Source organism: Synchiropus splendidus, chromosome 17 (genome assembly GCF_027744825.2).
Source record: "Synchiropus splendidus isolate RoL2022-P1 chromosome 17, RoL_Sspl_1.0, whole genome shotgun sequence".
NCBI lineage: Eukaryota > Metazoa > Chordata > Actinopteri > Syngnathiformes > Callionymidae > Synchiropus > Synchiropus splendidus.
In genome coordinates, this window is record NC_071350.1 from 6,330,686 (window position 1) to 6,345,672 (window position 14,987).

Consider the following 14,987-nt stretch of genomic DNA (forward strand, 5'->3'; position numbering starts at 1 on the left):
GAGACAGCGAGAGAGTGCTCGCCGTTGCGTCACGATGTCCCGCCCACGACCTCGCCGATTGGCCCGCATATACTCCTAACTTCCGCGTGTGAAGAGGCACAGCGACGACACATCTATCAGCTAAATAGCGACAACAATGCCGATGAACAGCGCGTCACAATGGACTTTCCAAGAAGTGCAGACCTTACTGGATGTCATGCTGGAGATCGAGATGGGGCGACTCTTACCAAATGAGAGGGTGCTCCTGAACGTTTCAGAGAAGATGGATACCAGCGAACCCCAGTGCAATGTCGGACCAAATGTAAAGCCCAACACATAGGTAGCACATACCACAGTCATAATATCTGACTCTACATTTAAGTGACTTCATCAATTTTGATGCCCTTGTTTCAATTTCTTGTCCAGAACGTCAAAAGTGCAAGTGTCCGCAGAGCGACATTCTTTCTGAGATACTTGCTTTAGAGAAAAGGCACCACAAGGAATATATGGAGCAGCAGCAGCAGCGCAATTTCCAGTTGACCATGGAAGAGGCCAGGCTGTCAAGAGAGGCGGAGATGGTGCTGCGACGAGAGGCAAGTTCATTTCACCAGGCCTTCCTCAACGTGCTGGGCAAAATTGCAGAGAGCCTCAAACCCCAGAGTACTCCCCCGTCACTAGACAACATCACACTAGTCAGTGACCACCCCTTGGTCGAGGAGATGAGGGAGGCTCTAGTTTCATAGTAGGAACATAACAGAGTGTTACGCTGTGAATTTGACTGACTCAGATTGTGAAAAGGAACGTTCATCCTACGGGGAGGCTTGTGTAATGAGACACTGAGTGTTGCTGCTTCTGCGCATGGTGACTACGAAACCGACCCTCACCTGAAGTGTTCAAATTTTCAAATAAAGTGTAAGTGCAAAATGCTGGTTTGTGACCCAGTGAAGTACAGATCCAGACGTAAAAAATGATCAATGAATAGTCTGGTAATCTTCAGTAACTTCAGCGTCTTTCCTCCTCCTTCTCCACATGCAGACAGCTGTGCAGCTGCATGAACACAGCGGTGAAAACAGAGCGCAACATTATTCATTTAAGTAAATCAGTCTGTCAATAAAGTCAGATGTTTTATATAGAGTCGCGTTGTACACATAGTTTCCGGCATCTAGCGCCGTGTTGCCTGAGGCGAGAAGCTCACCCTCTGCGGAGAGCTACCCGGGACGAGTTGCAGCGCTCCATGCGGGATCAAGTCTGCGGTCAAAACCCGAGTCACGTATTCACATCTTGGACTTTTGATGCTGAACGCACTTTGTCTCAAGGCATAGTCCGCAGTGTGAAGAGTTCCATGATGGCACCAGTGCGGCATCACTAGATCACAGCAGGGGTCTGAAACCAGTCTTCAAAGGGTTGCAGTGGCTGCAGGTCTTTGTTTCAGCCAATCACGTTTTGGCAGCCTGGTGATGCTTGTTTCAGCTGACACCTGATTGGTTAAACTGTGTGAGCTTGTTGGGTTAGAACGAAAACTTGCACCCACTGCGACCCCTTTGTGGATCAGTTTAAGACCCCTGATCTAGACAGTACGCTCCCTCCCTTTAAAGTAGATATTCTTCATGCCAAAGAGAGTCTCATCAGTTAGCAACCATGTTTGCAACAAGAGATTTGCACACTCTCTTCAAGCATAACTGACAAATCACTTTTAAATTAATTTGTGTCAGGACTATTTCAACTGTAAATCACAGCTAAGGAGGAACAACTTCTAAAGTTTATTCAGTCCAGAAGTCCTTCAGTCAAAGCTTTATGCTGAATAATTACAGAGGAAGATTTTTATAACCAATCGAGAGTTCTTATGTTGTCAGTGCAGATAATAGGGAGAATAATAGGGAGAAGATTGACATTAAAAACCCAAATCTGTCTTTTAAACAAAGACTCATCAGGCATTAAGTAAAACTTGCAGCTTAATAACACTAGAATCGTCAACCATTGACGACGTTGACATTGAAGTTGAATCATTGTCTAGCACCAGAGCAGTCAAGGAAATGATGTGCATGATGTTAGTATGTCTTACCATCATGGCCTGAGTTGAGGAGGTGCTCCCCCAGGTCACAGCCAAACACCCTCTCCCGGAGGATGCCTCTTTGCTTCAGCTTCTGCTTGGTGGGCCTGGACTTCATGAAGGTGCGTAGGAAGGTGATCAGCTTCCCGTGTTTTTTCGACACTGCGGGGGTTGAAAGAAAGAAGGCAGCATTAGAAACCTCGCTATTGTCCACCTCTCTGGGATAAGTGCAGGCTTGTAATCATCTCAACTTTCACACCAGATTCATCAATGCAGAGTGGAAACCTAACACAAGACCCTTAAGTTCCTGCCTGTGTACACTTCGGCTTCATTCAAATGCAAACTCTTCCTTCAGGCATGTGTAGTTTTCTGCTGGTTTAGAAATCCCACCTCCCAGGCAGCGACAAAGGAATCCTCCACATCCCACACTGGTATCCTCCACTCCCCTCCTTCACTATACAAGCAAGAGCAGAGCTTCTGAAAGACCCACACAGCTTTCATCAGATAGTATGTCTGGGAAACGATATAAGCTTCTCAAACACACCACTTGTTTTCCTCGCCCCTGGAGAATGTGTAAACACGGTCAATTGGATTAAAGTGTCTGCATTTTTTTCAAAGTTGGACAAAAAAAAATAATTTCTGTCGAGCTTCGCAAACTACTGGTGCCTTCATCTGGGGCTAAGTTCAGTGTGGTGTGACACTGACCATGTGTTGATCTAAAGTGGATAAGAAGCGGTGACATTCCCCATCTACTTTGACCCCCAAATCAATGGTTTACCTACGGGCTTCCTTTATAGAATCTTGAATAAAATACATTCCGAGCCGTGTTTTTGACCATTTGAACATTATGAATTTTAATAGCTTTTAGAGCAAAGATGGGATTTCAGTGTTATGTAAGCAGATCATTTAAATTTAAGTTCAAATTGAACACAACTGCAATACAAAAATCTGTTGTTGCCATAACATTGAGACCGTTCAACAGATCAGAGAGCACAAAAGCCTCAATATAAATCCGCAAAGCCCCTTACACCCAAATGCAACTATTAAAAGCCTCATTCACATGTGACCACAAAATCACCTGTTTATAAACCTGAAGATTAGTGAGTGGGAATCTCAGATGGTCACTAATTACAAGAGTAGAAGACGTCAACAGGGAGAGATGACGCCAGTCGGGAAACTCTACACCCTCTTTCTTCAGTGTGAGGTCCATCAAAAACCTAAAACTGAGACTACAACTCGCGTGACTGCTCGTCTATCTCTAAAATTGAGAAAACATTACACAAGAAAGCATAGTAATAATGTCCAGCTCCAGTTTTCAAGTAAGTAAAATCAGTCTTAATCACTCCATTAAAATGCTCTAAATATTGCCTAGCATCGTGAGAGAGTCCAAATATAAGTTCTCAATTTTATTCCATTCTTATGTCAAAAATGTCTTCATGTTGGTAGCCGATACACAAACATTATGAGTTCGGATTGAAGGTCAAATTGCCTTGCCCATGCCCTCTCATCTTCTCATCTACAACTCACACACAAGGTAGACTGGAACACACACAGAGGAGCTATTGGTAAAATCAGAAAAGCACTCAGACAGCGCAAACCTCCACCAGGCAGCTTCAGTCCGCGCCTCCAACAAAATCTCCCAAAATGACTACGTATCCTTAAAAATAAAAGTCCTGGATCCAAATGCCAATCTGGTGCCGCCTTCCACGGTTAGAGAATCCTTTAAAATTCATTGAGTCAGAAAAAAATAAAACAAAAAGATCCACCACTAGAAAAGTCAGGGCTTAAGAATGTGCGTTAACCAGGCCAAATCGAGCCCTTTGATCGCCGCTGGTGAAAATTGGGGAGTAATTTCCAACTTAAGGAAGATTACACATTTATGAATTCGGTCATAACAGATTGCAGTGGTGCGTTGTAAGTATAACAGCATTCTGCTTTTCATCTGTGCACTAAACAGCCTGTGAATACAGTTGTGCAGCTGATCTGCAGCCTACGACAGACATCTGCTTCCTGCACTTGACATGATCCAGAAAAGAGAAGGCAACAACAGCGAAGGTAAGGCCTGAAGGATAGCAAGCATAGAAAACTCTGGGGACCTGCTGAGCACAGTTTTGACTGCACCGCAGATAAATCTAGGCCAAAGCCATGAACAGAACCACCTAGACAAAAGAGGATTCTACTGTAGGAGCGGAAGTATGAACTGACTTGAGCAGGTTCGGGGAGAGAAGCAGGGATAGTAAACCCCTGTCCACTAGCCTCCTCAACTTGTGCTACATAATGATGCTACGGCACAGCAATTGGTTTGGGGCAAGGTGGTCATACGTCAAGCCAATTGGATTACGATGTCAGAGGGACCTCAACTCCACTTGTCTCAGAGAAATCCCACCCAAAGTGTGAGGCTACAGCCGTAACTACTGTCAATCACTGATGTTCACCCTATCACCTCATTGGTTATACGCTTTTGGTTTATCAACAATGGAGTGCTAACCCATGAGTCTGAGGACATGGTGCTAAAATAAAAAAAAAAAAAAAAAAGATCAAGATCAACTGTGAAGCTCTTCAAATGACAACTGCAGGAGGATTCGTGGCAGGAACACATCTGGAAGCTTTTTGATCCCTACATGATTTAACCACTATCACAGCCCTCACAAACCACAGGCACGGTGATATCGATTGTTGGGCTGCACGGCAGGAATCAGTAGACAATTCGGTTGGGAGTGAGAAGAGGCAATAATGCCTGGAGCTACTCAGAACACAAAACTAAAAATGGTAGTGCTCAACTGTAAATCATGTCCACTTGGGTTAAATCTGAAAAACATTTAGTAAAGAAGGGGAAAACTATCAGCCAACATACAGGAGTTTGAGAGATAAAACAAGCTCATACAAGTCTGCGCATTAAATTTAAGATTTTTAAATAGAAGCGCACCTGTGGACATTTCCCAATATTTACAAGACTTAACAAGCAAAGCAAGTAAAAGACTTGAAAAACCAATCCAGGAATTATCAGCCATGAAAGCAAAGTCAGTATTGAGTGTAAATGGATCAGAAATGTTTATCAATCCCCTCACAAATACTTAAATACTGTTGAATTATTTCATTTTAACATTTACATTTGTGGTTTATGGCTTTCAGTTTTGAGGATTTATTACTTCATGATGATTTATATGACGGTAATAAGGTATGAAGTTGCTTTTTAGTTGACAGGTCACCTGGGCTACAAACATCATGTCTATCACAGTGAAGCTCCTATCAGGAGGGCGCACACACACCAGGCCAGAGGAGTGACAACCATCTTCTGACTTCTGACACAGCGAATCACAGTCCAAACCTGCAGCTCCAGAGCTTCAGCAACTGTCCAACACTGGCCCACCGGCGTTTTCATCTATACGACAGAGCCATTTATTTTAGGACTGCCACTGTGATGAAAAATGCATTTTTTTTTTGCAAGTGTGACTGGGTGTAACACTTGTTTTCAGCTCGAGCTGAGTAGTGTGAGTGCATGCCACAGTCCTACTCATCAGTTGCCTGTTCCCATCCCATCTGAGGCCGGAGAGTGAACAGTGATAAAGATGCCAGACATTCTTTAAGTCTGAACTCATTATGATGATGTAAGCCATCGCAATTTGCATCACCGTAACATATTTGCCATGTGCTGCTCGCCACTGTGTTCACCCCCTGTTTCTGTGTGCAGAAATGCAGCAGATGTGGCCCATGAAACCACCCATCAACATTTGCATTTTATCAACACTTGAACAGTGGGTGTCGTCTTTTTCACTAGGGATGTTACATATGTTGGTACAGGTATTCTAGCGGGGTCCTGGGAAGGACCTCTAACAGCTAATACACTTTTCCCACGTACTAGACTATAGAAAGCTGTATAAGATGAACATATATGAGAGACTCTTAAGTAAATCTATATATTATTGGTTGTTGCAAATTGTATTTTTTATGTAAAATATGTAAATATCATTTCATATCTGTTTACCTTCTCTTCATACTTGCATTTTCCCCCCACTTCCATTACTGTTACAGGCTCTGTGACACCCGGTAACAAGATTAATAAAGTATTTTCGCCTAATGTTAACTGCTTTATTGTTGTTCATAGTGCAACAAACTGTCGCTATCCTTGCATGAAGAGGGGAATCAAAATGAGTCAGTATCGTGGTGCAGTTGCTTCAGTGGAAACCTGGGGTGAATCAGCAAATTTTCATCATATTGAGTTAAGTTACGGGGGAAAAAGGGAGCCACTCTGCCTTAAAATAGGGAGTCTAGTTTTCAGGGCAGGGTGTTTCCAAGTCGCTCAGACACCCTGTTGACAAAAATCCTGTGTGCCTATGTACTTGCTATCACATAATCACATCTCTGTCCTTCATCGATTCTCCACCAACCCTTCGAAACTGGGGAGAAGTTGGGTGAATTCAGTGGATCAACATCCACAAAGCTTCGTTTTTCAGTGTTTGCCTCATATCTTGTCGCTTGAGTCACCAAACTGGAGAAAAAAAAAATTCTAACATGACTTTGAAAAGTTAGATTTTGAATTTCTGGCAAATAGAATGAATATTCAATACACTGTATGTTGTAACAAACGAAAATACAGAGGGTGCTCATCACCAGTTGATGCACACCGGGGACCTTATTTAATTCCAGATGTTGTACAAGGGAAGCAGGGACAGGTGTACTCCATGTGGAAGAGGGCTTGACTGGGACAAATGTTCTTATTTGAAATGAAGACCGCTAACTAGCTGGGTAAAGCTACGTTTGGAAAAACAAACATCTTCGAGAGCATCCTAACAAGATTCATGTTAGTAATTTGAAGCTTAAGTTTGTTGTGATTGCCTAAATGACATCATTATGACGCAAGTATTTTCACAGAATTGGAGAAAAAAATGGTTTTCCAGAGGTTCTAGAACATCAACCGTTTCATCATTCCAATGCAGCAGACTGAAAACAGCAGAAAGGTGTCAGATCACATGGTACCGGTACATGTGACCATCTGGGGCGGGGGCCCAGCAGCTTGAGGGAAAAATAACAACCACCGGTTTACTCCAGGCATTTACGCAAACACTGAGCAACAATAACAGCAACTTCCAGATGAGCCAGATACCCATGCCAAGCATTACAACAGGAACAATTGCACACGTAATGGCAAACATCATCTCTGAGCTCTGACCCAGAAATGACTGAGAAACACAGCTTTCATTTGTCTTAAAGTGGCATTTGATACACAGCCTTTGGTACGAGAGAAAAGAAAGCCATGCGAGTTTGATATGGCTGCTACAACTGACAAAACAACCATAGACATATGAGCCCACGATTCTCTGCCAATTCTCTGAGTCCAGGAGCAGCAGTAGGCGTGACCACGGTTTCAGGCATGAGCTCGGATTCCAACAGCACCCCCCTCGAAACTCAAAGTCCAAGATGACATCAGGCTAAACAGTCATGCTAGATGTTTTTTTTTTTTGACACAATCACTTTCTTTAGCCAACGTCACTGGAAAATTGCAAGAAGTTCCAGAAGTCCTCAACGACAATGATGGTGTCATAACAAGCAGACATGACGCCATGTGACAAAAATGGCCTGGAGTATGAAATCATTGTAGGGCACCCAAAGGAGTGAGTTACAGTTCAGTCAGTTAGGTCAAAGATCTCTGGTACATCTTGACCATTCAAGTCACAATATAAACCATGCCAGACACCCTGATTTAAACAAAACAAACACTCAAAACAAAAGATAATACAAACAAAAGCATATCATAGACACAAGCAGCATGAAAGTTCTTACCACTGAATTATTTGTTTGTCCCTAAAACTCTGAAAAAAATCGAATGTTATGGCAGAAGTATATTATGTTTATTTATGTTATATCAGAATTCAGCATTGCAATTTAGCAACAATTTGACACTGCAAAGAAACCCACTGGAAACTGGACTTTCAGTCCAAAATGTGGTTGTCACTCCATATTAAATACACAATTTAGATAAAGCCAATTCAAAATGATTTCATAGCAAGATCCTTCCCCTACAGAAATCAGCTGTTCTGTTTTGATTTTTAGGGCATGTTTATTTCTCGTGAGAAGTTCACCATGTCCAGGACTAAATCTTGACAATTTATGACTCACATTAGAAATAGAAAAGAACAAATGAAGTGTAAAAATATTGTAATAATTTACTTCAGCGCCCAATGTGTGAAGAAAAAAAGGCTCATTCTGCTGACCACACACATTCCCACAGATATGACTTTTTCTAGGTTAACAGCACGACCACAAACATTCAACAGTGTATTCTTATTTTCCTCACCCCTTCAGTCAGATGCAAGAAGCTGATTCTTGGACTCACAGCAGTGACAATGCTCACCTGCACTGACAGGCACATTCTTAAGATATTCACATCTCATTTAAATACAGCTATTTTAAAATAATAATCAAATCAACCGGCGGTTTAAACAATTATATGTTGAGCACAAACTGCTTTGCATTGAGTCTCAAAATAACACCGGTCACCTCCTTTTACCAGATTAAAACATAAAGTGGAAAGGTTACTGTGTTGGCCGACTCTGGAGAACAAACTATCGACCCAAACGATCGAACGACAGGGGCTGGATGTATGCAGACAGGAAGGAACGGACAGAGGGTCGGTGACAGCTGAGCCCCGTGTGGTCTCACCCAGTCATTATTCCAAACGGAATAACCAAGCGCAGATTATTTTCCGCTGCTAAAGGGGAAAGTGACTCAGTGTCAGCAGCCAGAAACAAATGGGTGTGATCATATTCCGAACTTGCTCATTTATCAAGCGCAATTCATCATGACAACGCTCCCACTTTTAAGAAAGAAAAAACAAAACACTTTTATAGCGGAACAAGGTGCAAAGATAGCGGTGGAAATGGATACTTTCCATCATCCTGTTCGTCCACACTAAACGTCCATTCACAAGTTCACCTTAAGACCCACACGCAGCGAATATTATTTCAAAGAAATGAGCTCAAAACGTGACTCTTACCTTTCACCTCATGCCGCGGCTCCTGCTCTGCGCTAAAAGACCCGCGAGCAACTACGTCCCGATGATTATGACAACAAACGACAAGAACTCGAGTGTGAACTTTCACAGCTTGGAGTTGACGCTCGACAACAGCGCGCACTCTGCTCAGTCAGCGAGAACTCGCGCGCGCGCTCCCGCCAGTTTCAACGCCCGCGTACAAACTGATGCTGCGTTCACGTGCTCTCGGGAAAAATTTAAAAGCCTTGTTTCAGTCCGAACTTCGGTGCTCTGAAGCTTTTTTTTTTTTTTTTTTAGCGCTGATCGTGGTAATAAACTACAATCGTTCAACGTACTACACGATGTTGTGACAATTCAAAACATAAAAACATAAAAAAAATGAGTTTGTATTTCTGAATGTTTAAGAGAGGATCCGCGTTTCGGTCTGATGTGAAGGTCAATGCTTCAGTGCAGATGCGAGGCAGTGAGTGGCTTGGGATGTGATTCATTGCAGCGAGAGTTGGTGTCTGGAAGTTAGATGTACTGTACTGTGAGTATGACAGTGTGACTACTGAGCACATTTCAGTAATTGCACTTCAGTTTCACATTTAGTGTATGGTCTCGTGAGGGGAAATATGATGTCAAGACTCAAATAAATATAAAGTGTATTAAAATATACAGCAATACAGCTAAAAATACGTAGTACTTTGACTGCTCCGTATTGTGCTGCAGAAGCGCAGAGGACAGGTCATGTCATTGGATCAGGTGAAGGTGAAAGGTCTGTGGTGAAAGAACTGCAGTCATCCATTGCTGCGCTGCGGACACTATTCAGGTTATCATTGTTCAGATAGTCGCTGTCAAAACAACAGAGGGATCCTAACCCTAAAAGAGGATGACTCTGAAAACACTGAGAAACAATTACACAGTAAACAATGAAAGATTTATGGAGTATTTTATTAAAATTAATTTACTAACGGCCTCCACTGGGATCCGACACCAAAGTAAAAGCCCCAAAAATAAGCGTAACATGGGACATTTAACATCTTTTTCCACCACTGGTTGTTGACTCATGTTGCTTACTTCAAAATCCTGCTTGTAATTAAAAGCAGTAAATCTGCAGAGAACAACGGCAGTGTTTAAACACAGTGTGGAAAATGCTGTTTGAAGGAGCAAGAGCATGACTTTGCACCAGTTTAAATCTCGGAATTCCTCACATTTAATATCTTGCTAATGCATGATTACATGCTCACGTAAGGTTAGAGTCAGATTAGCTGAATAACTCCACTCCTTACATACATGGCAAGAGAGCGTGCTTATAGATATCATAGCTTATAGATGATTTAAATTGAAAAATGCTATCAAGGTTTGGAACTTGTCAACCAGCATGTTTGTGCGTGAACACTCAGGTCTGACGAAAGAGGACCTGACCCACAGTCCAAATCCTTTATTCAAGCGTAATTATCATAGAAGGCGGCTGGCCCATGTTTTTCAATCTGCTCTCCCCTTGTGCGGCCCCGCGCCCCCGCTGAACTCTCACCCTTTGATTAATTGCTGGAGTGGGTTAGTCCCTGTTAAGACGCGTTGAGTCAAACTAATTTGCTGTTAGTGCAGGATCACGAGACGACAGTCAGCACACATGCATGTGATGTCAACTTGAAACTCCTGGACCAATGACAGACTCAAAAACAAGGCACACAATTTGGCGGAGGAGATATTTTCCTTTTCTTAAAAAACGGTTTTGACAACACCACAGGATTTCAAGCTTCAACAAACTGAACTAAGGTCCAACTTTGCTCGTAATCAGTCGCACAATTATGGACAAAACTTTCACTTCAGGAGACACAACACAATATGACAAAACACAGAAGGGTATTGATTCCTGATAGTGACCACTCAGTTCTTCAAAGCAACTTTCCACTTGAAAAGAATCACAAGGTTCAAATCAATAAAAGCATATTTTAAACTCTTCGCATTTCCCATCCTCCAAGTGTGAAAGACAAGACACATAACGTAAATCCAAAAGTTTTCTGTCTGAATTGACAGTTGTGTTTACATGACTTGAATTTCCTACACACATTTTTCTTTCATCAAAGCTGTGCGGTATATTTCAAAAACAGATATCCCAATGCATGCAGCCTTGCACAGCCCTGGTCAGACAACACAATCTGATCCTGGAGACGAGTTTGATGACACAGTATTGATGAAAATATTAGTGATTAGGTTAGATTGGATGGCCACTACTGGTGCAGCTCTGGAGTGAGGAGTAAGAAGACATCCTTGAATCTCAATTTGCATCTTGATCAGTGCTACAGTAGCACAACAACCTGAATATGGAAACAGATGCTGGTGTGGACCAATGTGGAGGTTCAGCTGTTACGCCCAAGTACAAATGAACTAAGACATGAGAGAGTGGCCAGGGACTTCATGTTTTTGTGTGTTTTTAGAGGGTAATGTGTCTGAATTGAAAACAGAATTGTTTCAGATTAGAGAAAATAAAAATTTGCTTCCAATATACTTGTGTTAGTGACAGGCTTCTCAGTAGAGAGTGTTTCCCAGCTGTCATGCCCGCTGTACAAAGAGTAGCCAAAGCCTTTGTATTAATATTTCCAATAAGCATAAGAGAGCAAGTGTCTCAAGTTCTAGCAGATCCAATGATTACAGATAGGTGAGGATGAAAACCCTAATAGACAAAGAACTTCAATTCTGAGTTCAACCTTAAAAACACCTTGACTACTGGAGAGCTACTAATTTGTTCATTAATGTTTAACAAGTGTTCCCTGATCTTAAAATTCAAATTCTATTGACCAAGATTAACACCAGGTGTCCAGCAAATCTTTAAAAACTACAAGCTCCTTGACTCAAAAGTCCACTGAGAGAAGATTCATTGAAGTAAAAATAGATAAATGCATGAAAAAAAATTCATAAAAAAATAGATTGGTTAATGATGCAGACCAGTTCTTATTATTTATTATACCTGTATGTACTTGATGTGACCCTAATCCTTCACACTAGTGTAAGCACAAATGTGAATATTTGTATTGTTGCTGTGTTACATATTCATCCCCCATCCTTCAGAACTCTGAGCAGACATGATAGATTTCCCTGCTGGGATGTAGAAACAGCAAAGGAATGAAGAATCTGAAGCGGTCAGCAACACAAACGCCGCTGTAAATCTGCTCGCGGAGGGCGTCTCACTTTTTCTATGGCTCGATAAATGCAAGAATCTGTTTTGGAATCAATCACTCGGGTGCTGAAGAACAATGCTGATGTAATCCAGCTTTGTATAATTCAATTACAGACCGTCAGTCTCGTTCAGAAACTTTGACGCATTACACAGGGGACCTCCGCGCCGTTTCACAGTCCACAGCACCAGGAAATGATCTGCGATCCATGGGAACCACAGGACAAATCTAACTGTGTTTCACACGTTCCTCCTGCACTCCCCTGCACACAAGCAGCTGTCCTGGCTCACACACCCGCACACAGCTGCCCGGATCACCGGCTGCAGCAAGCAGGGCAGGAGGAGGAGGGCGCTACATCTGGGTCAGCAACTGGTGTCTTTATGGAAGGTGGAAAACAATAACATTAGAGCCTGGAGTTGACCACTGCGCCAGGTTTAAATATGAAACAGAGGAGCGTTCATGGCACAAACATAAGGACTGATAATCCACTTTCACACAAAACTGCACAGCTAGTGGGGAGCAGATTGGACCGAGGCAGCATATTTTTTGGATACTGTGTGGCTCCCTGCAGGAATGTGCTCTTTCAGTCGCCATGGAGAGAGAGACAGAGATTCTTACTGTTGCAGAACAAAGCTTAACGCTCAATGGATGGGTTTACAGGCCCCCTCATTGTAAAGGGATTAAATAAATTATGGCCGGTCAAGACCCTGAACTACGGCTCCCCTGCCGTGGCCTTTCAGCTCAGACCAAACAAGACACACAAACACAGCTGGGCTTGGTCCAGACAGAAGGGACATTCAGCCGCTTTGAGTAACGCTGTAGTAACCTGGAACACCCCTGAAGACATTTGCATACACCTTGAGAGGCCACGAAAGAATAAGCACAAGGCTGTCGGGAGAGAATCACCTCCCACTCGTCGAATAACCAAATCACACTCTCATGCTCATTCTTCCTCTACCACAGCTATCACCATTAGAGGAACTGGTGGAGGTTGCATGTGACTAAAATAAAAAGCCATGTTTGAAAGACTTCATGTTTTTAGATGTTAGCTTACTGCCAGTGGAGCCACTGAAAAGATCACAATGACTGGTCAACTGGTGGTAAGAAAAACATCAGCGCCTGGCACTGACAAACCTCTACTTCACTCACGGTTGTTTTCTTCTCTGATGTTGCCACCACCGCTTGCTCACAAAATTACAAAAAAGCCTCATAATAATCAGTTTCAGGACACCTGGGTCCACAAAGATGGAACTGCTTCAATACAATAACCACATAGGTATCAAACTGCAGTCAAACTACATCTGACTGTTCATGCATCACTCCTCTTTGAAGTCAGCTAGAAATGAGTCACAACACTGCTTAAAGAAGATTCTCTACATATAAAATTCAAGGCTCTATAGCAGTGGTGAATATCTTGGTGGCAGAACTATGGGTGACACATTGAAAAATGACATAAATGCAATGCATCTATTCACTGTATAGCATTTCAAGGACGAAGAAATAAACTGAGCTAAAACTAGCATTAGTCATTCAAGATCTAAATTAAAAATCAAACCTAAGATTTTAATGAATTAGTACAATCTAGAGAGGAAGGATTGGAATATTAAAATGTAAATAAAATATGGGGTAGAATGAGGAATATTAAAAAAAAATAAAGACCTAAATTGACGAATGAGTTGTAATTAAAATTCCAACAGCAATAAATGATGAAAAATGTCTGTTGCAGTTTCATAAATATAGCAAAAAGACCGCGCTTGCCTGCCTCTACACTCGTCTAACAGACTTACAACTGTACTCATATTCCCAACAGATGCACTAAAGCTGAAAATTAAAGACACACAATGTCGGACAGGTTCCTGTGCACTCTTTGATTAACAAGTGGAGATAGAAGGAGAAAAAGAAAATGTAATATTTGAAGCACCAGGCCAAGAAGGTACACTCTGTGTACACATATTCAATCAAGAGCATTTTAACTATAACCACAGAAATAGGGAAAAATAAACAGTTTGTACATTTGAAATACACTGCCATATCTTGTGTCTTCAAATAAGCATCCATTGGATAAATGACAGCTCAGCAGTATGCATTCCATAGGAGGATCTGGTTGTTATGAAGATTTACCCCAACAGCTCCCTCTCATATGAGAGTCCCACCTCATATTCTAGTCATTTAAAAATGGACCCACACCATTCACACAAGAGGCAGAATCATCAGACATCAGAGAAGCAATGTGAAAAGGGTCAGACACACTCATTGGGTTGGAGGTTAGTTCTATCTAGGGGAGCACATCAAACGTTTTTTGTCTACCTGAACTTATGCTGTAGTGGTTTAGCGGGTCGGCCACCCATGAACTGTCCTGTATTACACTCTCCATCTCCAAGTCTGCATGCAGCCCGATGGACATATAGATAGGATGGATGGAGAATGACGATGGCGGTGATGAAGTCATGAGAGAAGCAGCAAAAGGAGAAAGGCACGTCAGATTACAGAAAACAAATTTGCACTTGGAAATCTGCAATGGTAAGAAACAAGTGAAAACAACAGCAACAAGCTAAACCAGCAAATCGTGTAAACAGTAAGCAACACAAGTCAGAATGTGTCTGTATAAAATGAGGTGGATGATGTGTGTATACCAGCACGCACAGGGGGGGAAGAGGCTCCAAGAAGCAGGCGGCAGGCCAGAGCAGGGGGACGCTGAGGCAGAGGAGTCACAGTCGACAAATCAAGACACATGCAACAATGACTGGACAAGCCTGGGCAGCCAGACAGCAGCAGGATTAAAGATGCATTCAGCAAGTGGACAACA

The 14,987-nt window shown here is 42.3% G+C and overlaps 1 protein-coding gene across 9 annotated transcripts in view; it reads right to left on the minus strand.

Moving 5' to 3' along the window:
* Positions 1 to 14,987, minus strand: part of arhgap32b (Rho GTPase activating protein 32b) — a 102,084-nt gene that overhangs the window by 11,153 nt on the left and 75,944 nt on the right. For 6 of the 9 annotated variants that reach the window (XM_053846640.1, XM_053846641.1, XM_053846638.1 and 3 more), the window contains 3 exons: positions 14,825 to 14,875; positions 14,489 to 14,563; positions 2,042 to 2,191 (listed from right to left, as the gene is read on the minus strand). In XM_053846640.1, the coding sequence (XP_053702615.1) occupies positions 2,042 to 2,191; positions 14,489 to 14,563; positions 14,825 to 14,875 (276 nt within the window). Of the gene's footprint in view, positions 1 to 2,041; positions 2,192 to 9,023; positions 9,188 to 14,488; positions 14,564 to 14,824; positions 14,876 to 14,987 lie in introns of those variants that run through there. The other 3 variants (XM_053846643.1, XM_053846647.1, XM_053846644.1) reach the window with 3 other exon arrangements.